Source organism: Solea senegalensis, linkage group LG1, assembly GCF_019176455.1.
Source record: "Solea senegalensis isolate Sse05_10M linkage group LG1, IFAPA_SoseM_1, whole genome shotgun sequence".
In the NCBI taxonomy this organism is placed as follows: Eukaryota; Metazoa; Chordata; class Actinopteri; order Pleuronectiformes; family Soleidae; genus Solea; species Solea senegalensis.
The window spans coordinates 9,148,183-9,156,878 of NC_058021.1; the positions used below are offsets into that span (position 1 = coordinate 9,148,183).

General features: G+C 41.0%; 1 protein-coding gene across 2 annotated transcripts; it reads right to left on the bottom strand.

Annotated features, from left to right (window-relative positions):
* Positions 1-4,040: 4,040 nt before the first annotated feature.
* On the bottom strand, positions 4,041-8,482 carry plvapa (plasmalemma vesicle associated protein a). 2 transcript variants are annotated; one of them, XM_044043280.1, is made up of 8 exons: positions 7,886-8,482; positions 7,605-7,674; positions 6,744-7,456; positions 6,124-6,452; positions 5,837-5,932; positions 5,105-5,745; positions 4,881-4,938; positions 4,041-4,390 (listed from the first exon to the last, which is right to left on the bottom strand). In XM_044043280.1, the coding sequence occupies exons 1-8, from the start codon at positions 8,279-8,281 to the stop codon at positions 4,357-4,359; spliced, it is 2,337 nt and encodes a 778-aa protein (XP_043899215.1). In that variant the 5' UTR covers positions 8,282-8,482; the 3' UTR covers positions 4,041-4,356. The 2 variants fall into 2 exon arrangements, with proteins under 2 accessions (XP_043899215.1, XP_043899225.1); XM_044043290.1 differs by lacking the exon at positions 5,837-5,932.
* Between the last annotated feature and the right edge of the window lie 214 nt (positions 8,483-8,696).

Genomic DNA, 8,696 nt, shown 5'->3' on the forward strand with positions numbered 1-8,696 from the left:
ACAAACACTTTTCTTTTAACAGCTGCACATGCGGAGATGAGGAAGGTGCGCCAGTTTACTCTGCCGCACACAGATCAGGGGCCACACCCCCAAATTGTCCTGGGGGCCAATGAACTTCAAGTCTGGTCGGCATTAAAGTGATATCTTCATAATCCATCATGATGTTGCATTTAAAAACATTTCGTGTGAAAGTGTTTGTTTTGAGATAGATAGATAGATAGATAGATAGATAGATAGATGTCAAAGGAAGTCCAACTAGATGGAAACTTCATTTTTAATTAATCATATATCAATTTCCCTCCAATTTCAGCATGGCAATACCTTGATATGGACACTAGATGGAGACAGTATAAGGCCTAACACCACCAGGGCAAGTCTCAGTTGCTGCTGAACAATTGACATGAAGTAGAAACGACTTTCTGACAAACCTCATCCTGAAACACTGCTTTGTAATTTTCCAAAAGAGGATGCAGATGTAGACAGCCCGGTTTAAAGTGCCTTGGCAGAGGGGACATATGTGCAACAGTAAAATATGTAAAAACAGTGACCTTCAGGGTTTTAAATGGTTAATGAAATCAAAACTATCACATTTTACAAAATATAAAAATAAATTAGGATACAAAATATCCACCAGAGACTCCACTCTCAGCTGTCTACAGTTTAAAGTATCTCCACTGCAGACCCTAATTTTCTTTGTCTTTGGTTGAGATGTTTTTGAGAGGGGTAGTGAGGCTTTTTAGGTTTGGCAATGTTCAGACAATATCAGCGAGCCACTTTCTCTGCTGGCATCCCAAAAACACCAAACCAAATGAAAATGAAAATTTGCAGCTGCCCCATTGCATCAGTGAAGCCAATATTCCAATTGAACAAGTTTCCTTAATCTTGTGAAAAGCTGTGGTCATTTTATGACTTAATATAATAAACTCCTTACATATCACCTTTAAGTCCAATCAAGCTCAGTCCCTCTGCCTGAGGCCTGGGAGTCTGTCCTTCACAGTGAAGATGTTGGGTTCCTCCAATCTACTGCGGCAACACCGCACCGTGTTTCGGGCTCACATCACTTTGGATGTTAGCTTTCACAACTCTAACATCAAAATGGGACAAATCATCAGGAAGACGTGAGCATGTATAGGTTTCAAGCTAAGGATTGATTTACTAGCAATTGATACCAAATAAGTGCAGTTGCTCAAGCTTAGTCACTCTTTCTCAGTAAAACGGATGAGGAAGAATCGCCGGAAAAGGTTGTTTTTTGACGAGCGAGAGTGAATGAGTCGAGTGTGTCGTCCATCCCAGTTTGGAAATCTATAGTTAGGAGACGCTACCAAGGCAATGCATGCCAAAACAATTACTGCCACTTTTTTGTGTTTTAATTGGGTGGGTTATGTATTTTTTTTAAATAATTTATGGATCCCACAGGAGCCACTCTCTCTTTTTCTCAGCAATGCTGTATCAACAATTAAAATGATCTGATTATATATAAAGTAATATGAACTCATCAAATCTTAAATATGAACAGTGCTGTGTGATTGCTGTATAGTTGGCGGTTCTACTGACTTTGGTGGATTGTGTTTTTCATCCTGTGCGAGGTCCGCGGTATTGTTTAAAGATATTGTTTAGCCCAAGGTGATGATGTCAAACCCATCCTCTTTAAGCAATTTAGCTTCATGTGTTTTCCTTTGCATAACTCACAGAGGTCAAGGTGAAAGTCAGGGTTGTGCTGAAGGACTTAAAAGACAAAAGAAACTCCCAGCTCGGGAATAGTTTGTCTCCCAGCTGTTTCCAGCATTTGCCTCAGTTCTCCGACACTGCACAGTGTCGGCAAATGAGAAAGGGATCAACCCCGTTGGTGTCTTCACCACCCTGGGCAACCATGGGACTGTGAGGAAGGCCAGGCAGATCGGAAATGCAATTAGACATCACAGTAAAAAGGAGACATTAGCAGGCACAAACAAAAGAGGTCAGAGTCCTGCAACCCCAGGTGAGGAAGGAGGTCGTAATTATAAAGGCACTGTTCCCTTTCCTGCATTTGGGTGAAGAGAAAGAGTTCTGAGACAGACTGAAAAAGGTTTTAGCACTGAATGGACATCATGCTCAAATTGGTATGAGTGACAAACTGTTTATTATTCAACTTGTGTGTCAGAACAGTAACCCCCCCCCCAAGAATAGAATCAAATAGTAGGGTTTCATTGTCACTGGTTGGTACACTGATATAAGAAGTGCACAAAAAATCAAACAAAGGCACACAAATATGAAATAACAAAGACTGAAAAAATAAAACCACACAAGTATGAATTAGAATAGATTTGCGGTGCATGCTTGTAGTTTGTCATTTGTCATACTTTGTCATAGATTACAGTTTAGGATTATGATGGTGAAGGACATGTGGCTTTTTTATACTCCTGTCCCAGCTCCAGTTTGTAAGTACTAAAGAACATTCTCAGAACAAATGACACTATTCTTCATTAATACTTCTTTCCCACTGCTTCAGTTAACACACGTATAATCTGCAGTTACATATAAATAATATGAGTTGACAGAAAACTCTTGGGATAACAGGAAGCATATTTCAAGTATCATCGGGATGATTTTTGGCAATACCCACGTCTCAGTTAAGACTTAAAGAGTGGTTCCCAATGACACTCAAGCAACTGACCCTTCATTTCCTCACAGCTGTATTCCTGCACTAAGCTGCACACCCCAAATGTGGAAAAACACTTGATGTTAAACAAAGGATTTCCTTTAGACGGGAAAGAACTCTCCCTTCGCTCAAGCTTAAGTGCAGTATTTATTGATTGGCACCGGCACAATACACGTTTGGTTCTTGGATTAACAGTTTGTTCCCATCCTTTCACAGGACAACGGACAGGATGTTTGTCTGTTCTTGCGATGTGTTGTTTTTTTCCCCCCTTCGTGCATGGTTGCATAGTAATGATGTTGTTGTCCAAACTCAATTAAATTTGCATCAAGTCATTCTCTTACCCGATATGTAACTAACACAATGCCTGACTCAAATGTGGATTTTTTTTTTTTTTTACAAAAAGCCAGCGTGCAGAAACTGCAGGTTGCCTATAACGAGTCTCTTCGGATATTACTTAAGAAACATTGGTACAGAGTTGCGAGTGAGTTGTTTTGTAATGTTCAATATCAAACGTGCACATGCGCGAGGGAAAAGCTCGTTGTTGAGTAAACAATTTGTGTCAAGTTCGCTCTGAAAAATGCACAGCAAAACGAATGGGAGAGTTTATATTGTTTTGTTAACGAAATGGCAAGCCATTCTGTCATGTCGTTGGTGTGTGACGTTTACAGTAAATCTGGACAGAGAGAGAGTGAGAGGAAGGGATGGAGGGATGTTCATGTGTGCCTGTGTGGATGATGTGGCTCTTTGGTGGTGAGTGGTTGGCCTCCCCTGCTCTATTGTGAAACTAAATGCACCTGTTGATTGACTAATTCTTTGAATTCTGCATAAAAACAGTATTGTCTTTTAAGATTCGAACGTGCATCTTTTTTTGTTTGCTTATTGTGTTCATTGTTTTTTTTTTCAGTTTGGTTTTTATTGAAATTCACCAAATTTGAATAAAAACAAAAAAATTCACCGAAATACAACCGCATTGAGCTGAGCTGAATAAAAGTTCTCGTTGTGTGTGTTGTTTGTTTTAGGAAAAGATCAGAACAGTCATCTATTCTTAATAAGAACTATGTTTGGATTTCACTTGGATCATGGATATCCGTGTTCTTTACAGTTTAAGTGATGGCGCATTGTTGGAACCGTATACAAGAGTGTTTCCAAAGGTTCCTCCCGGCTGCGTCCGTCTGCCTGCTGACAGGTTGGCAGGTAAACATAAACATGTTAGATGGATTAAATCGCGGTGCCAGTAAATCTCGCTCGAAACATCACAGGAGGGGTCGCAAAAGTCATCAGTGGACATTTAGCCACACAATAGGTGACGCACACAGTGACAAACAGTGATTTCCTTGTCCGAACAGAGTTAATATTGTAAATAGCTTTGTTTATAAAGAAGAGACAGGCACAGCTGATGTGCTTACGTTAATACAAAGGTTTGATTTATTTACACTGTTAAAGTTCGACCTGTGCTTTAACAGTGTGCACATGTGCACACAGAAACCAGTAACACCAATTTACATTTCACGTTCAAAAGTGCAAACGTTATTCCACTTACTCTTATACATGCTCTTATAGATTATAAACAGACACAGGACATGTTACACAGTAAAGATATTGATATACAATGCATGAAGTCAATATGATGACCATATAGTTAGCTGTGTTTAACAGAAGGAAGGATAAACATCTGATTTGATTATTTGTAATCATTTGGCTCATCAAGACGAGAAGGACTAACCATACATTCTGAAGTGATCTTCTTTCTCCCTGCAGAAAGAAAGAAAGAAAGAAAGAAAGAAAGAAAGAAAGAAAGAAAAAAGAGAGACTTGATTGCAACAAACGTGACAGGAGAAGAACAAATATGTATTGATCCATGACAACAGTACCTCATAAATGCACAAGTGTCTTCTCTTTCAATAAAATCTGCTTAGTAAATTATTAAATATATTCTTGTGATCTGACAGGTGGAAGACTGGGAGGGTACGGAAGTCATTTTACAGACATGGACTAATAAACTGTAGTTTTGTCATGGCATTCAATCTGTGTATGTGAGTGTGAGTGTTTGTCTCTGTACGTTGGCTAGGTGACTAACGCTTTACCCTGCCACTCAACTCCCCTCACCTCTCATTGGCTCAATGGCAGATAAACGATGGAAGGACATGACTAATATTCAATTCCAAAAATACAACATGTCTCCACACAAAGTTAAAACCACGCATTCACTGTAAACCTAGAGCTAGTGGCACGTCATACTCACTCTGGCCCAGGTGGGTTGATGAGAAGCTGCAGAGTTTGAAGGTGCTGAGCAACATTGACTGTTGGATTAAGAATAAGAGAAGAGATGTTTTAATACATGTAATACATTTGTATATTGACCTTGCAGTACATAGTTTTGCTTGAGCTATATAGCAAAAAGTGATTTATCTAAAAAATACTACACTGCAGACAATCCTACTCATTATCAAAAGTACGTCTTCTTACCAGAGCCACCTCCAAGTCCACTTATCCGTCCTGCACCAGTCCCACCATTACTGCTGCCACTTGATGTTCCTCTCCCTGTTCCACTTGCTGTTCCACTTCCTGTCTTACTTTGCCCTGAGTTACTAATCCCTAACCCCAACCCCAACCATGAGAGTCCAGAATTGGTTGACCCAGTTTTGCTTGTCGCTCCAGTTGAACCAGAAGATGAACCCAAGCCTGGGGAACTTTTCACATTTGATGTTGGCTTATTTGAGCCTATCCCACTTAAGCTAAAGTTTGGACTTGACCCAGTTGAGCCAGAGGATGAAGTCCCAAGGGTTGATGAGCCTTTTCCATTGAGTACTTGCTTATTTAATCCTAACCCACTTGAACTAAGACCTGGATTTGAGCTGGCTGATCCAAAACTAGATAAGCCTCCCCCAGTTGATCCTTGCTTATTGAGTCCTGACCCAGCGGAGCCAAATGTATTCAATCCTAATCCAGTGGAGCCAAGGCTTGAACTAGACCCAGGTGACAGGTGGGAGGATGAGCTTGAGGACCCTAACCCAGTTGATCCAAATTTATTCAATCCTAATCCAGTGGAGCCAAGGCTTGAACTTGAACCAGGTGACGAGTGGGAGGATGAGCTTGAGGAGCCTAACCCATTTGATCCAAATTTATTCAATCCTAATCCAGTGGAGGCTTGAACTTGAACCAGATGACGAGTGGGAGGATGAGCTTGAGGAGCCTAACCCATTTAATCCAAATTTATTCAATCCTAATCCAGTGGAGCCAAGGCTTGAACTTGAACCAGGTGACGAGTGGGAGGATGAGCTTGAGGAGCCTAACCCATTTGATCCAAATTTATTTAAACCTAATCCAGTGGAGCCATGGCTTGAACTAGACCAGGTGACAGGTGGGAGGATGAGCTTGAGGACCCTAACCCAGTTGATCCAAATTTATTCAATCCTAATCCAGTGGAGCCAAGGCTTGAACTTGAACCAGGTGACAAGTGGGAGGATGAGCTTGAGGAGCCTAACCCATTTGATCCAAATTTATTTAATCCTAATCCAGTGGATCCTAAATTTGAACTAGACCCAGGTGACGAGAAAGAAGATGAGCTTGAGGAGCCTAATCCATTTGATCCAAATTTATTCAAACCTAACCCAGTGGAGCCTAAACTTGAACTAGACCCAGGTGATGACAAGGACGAGCTTGAAGAACCTAACCCAGATGATCCAAATTTATTCAATCCTAATCCAGAGGAGCCAAGGTTTGAACCTAACCCACCTGAACTTGTCCTACCAAGCTGACCACCCCCAGCTAAGCCCCACCCAGGCTTTAGTAAACCTCCTTGTCCAGCTACTGCCTAAAATAAGAAGAGAGCACTGTTAATATGTAGAAAATTACAATAACCACATATTTAATTGTTTTGAATTGACACACCATCATTATATTGAGTTTTGACTTTATTTTTAATGTTTAAAAATGTAACACCCTGATTCCTTGATTCTAAAAATGCCATAGCACTTTACATCTCGATTATACATTTGTAAAAATATAAATATGTATATACATATACATATATGTGTGTGAAGTGTGCAGTGCTGACACTGCTGCAGAGCTGATGACATGATTAAGTGATAAGATATTTTCTTACCCTGCAGGACATGTTGAGGTAATTGATTTGTTGAGTGAGATGATCAACTTCTTTATTTTTATATTTGACGTTGTTTTCCAGGACTTGTATCTCTCCATTTAACTTCATCTTGTCCATCAGGAGTCTCTCCTTTTCCTGATCATGCTTCAGCTGAAGGGTGCTTAATTTCTGATTGTGCTCTTTGATCTGGCCTGTGCGGTTCTGGGTGCACCAGCGGTAATCCTCAGACAGCCGCCAGTTCTCTGCCTTCAAGCGACTGTTCTCGGCCTGGATGTCGGACACCTGGCCCCCGACAAGGTCCAGGTAATTCTGAAGCTTGTTCTCTACATCTCTGGACAGGCTGGTGCAGTTAGTGCGGATCTGTTCCAGGTGCTCCCTCTGTTTTGGGCAGGTAAGCTGGAAGGCAAGGTGTACCGGGAAGAGGGAGTCTATCTTTTCAAGTAAAGCCTTGGAGACATTGAAGACGCCGCTCAAAGACTGGAAAAATTGATCTTTACATTTTTCTTTCTGGAACTGCAACTCCTTTTCTTGTGTGGATTTGTCCCTCCTCAGACGAATGACCTCCAGGTTGATGAAGTCCCTCTCTTTGGCTGTCTGGTCCATTTCTATCCTCATCTTTCTCACCGTTTGGGTGAAGTTGGAATCTACCAACTCAAGCCGGGCTTTCAGCCGCTCAACCAACATCCCACAGTTACAGTTGTCTGGAACTGAAACTGAAAAATGGATATGTTTAAATAATAATAATAACTCTAGAAAAAGGGAAATAAGTAAACAGGTGTATTACTTTTTTTTAGAATTTAGGAATAGTATAAATCTTATGAGAAAATGTATTTAATTACAGATAACTATGATTTCACTTACTTCGTTGTGTGCAGTCACACGGATAACGTGGGGAGGCATTGCACATGAACAAATTGGTAGAGCATTGTTGCTGTTCATAGAAGAAAAAAAAGGCTTGTAAAATATAAACTGAAAAAAAAACTATTAATGTTTCTGTGTTAACACTGTATTTACAAAGGGGTTCAACACAAACGAGGTGACAATCATGACAAAACAATATGTTGTTGTGCCTCTTATTCTGAGAACAATAAAATGATTATCTCACAATTATATTTCACAACATTTAATAAAGCTTGGCTCACCAGTTTCTTGTCGTAATCTTGGATGATCACTGATGAGACGTTGGCATAGTAGCGGAACCTCCTCAGCTCCCAGTCATTACGGGCCTTCTGGGTCAGAGTGACGTTGAGTAGGTTGGTCAGGTTTTTCCTCTGCTGCCTGAGAGCCACGTTCTCTATGGAGAGTCGGCTGAAGCTCTCCTCCAGGTCCTGGATGCGTGCTGTGGACGCAGAGTCCTGCGTCTTCCCGTAGACGAGAAAGAGCACGAGGCTCACAATGATGAGAGACTGAATGAGCGATGAGAAGAAGAAGACAATGCGCATGTAGTAGCCGCAGCTCTTGCCCTTTGAGCGATACTGCATCTTCTTCTGGGCCATTGGACCGTTCCTGGTGACCTGCGAGTAGCCACTACTGTACATGGTCGCTGACAACCAAATGAGGGTGAGAAAGGTGGTTGCAAGTTCAAACAAGGTCCATCCGTGGAGACGCGTTCCTCTGAAAGCAGAATGAACAGAGATGACCAAAAATCCCAACACTCTTCACATGCAGGCCACACCTTTCCTCTCTGCAGCGTTGATACCATAAGAGTCTGTTAGCAGTCTGTGGGCAAGGTGTAAACATGGGTGTGCTTTTATAAACTTTTCTTACCTCACACTAGAAGGGGATGTTCTTTCAGCCTCAATCTCCTCCCTCAATCCTCTCTGTCTCTCTCTCTCATATTCATTTGACAACAATTACCACTTAACAAGGTTATTATAGTTACTGAAATTAAAAAAAATAGCTACTTGTGTGTTTACAAAAAGTCTTTGTCAATTTATATCATACATAATCCTT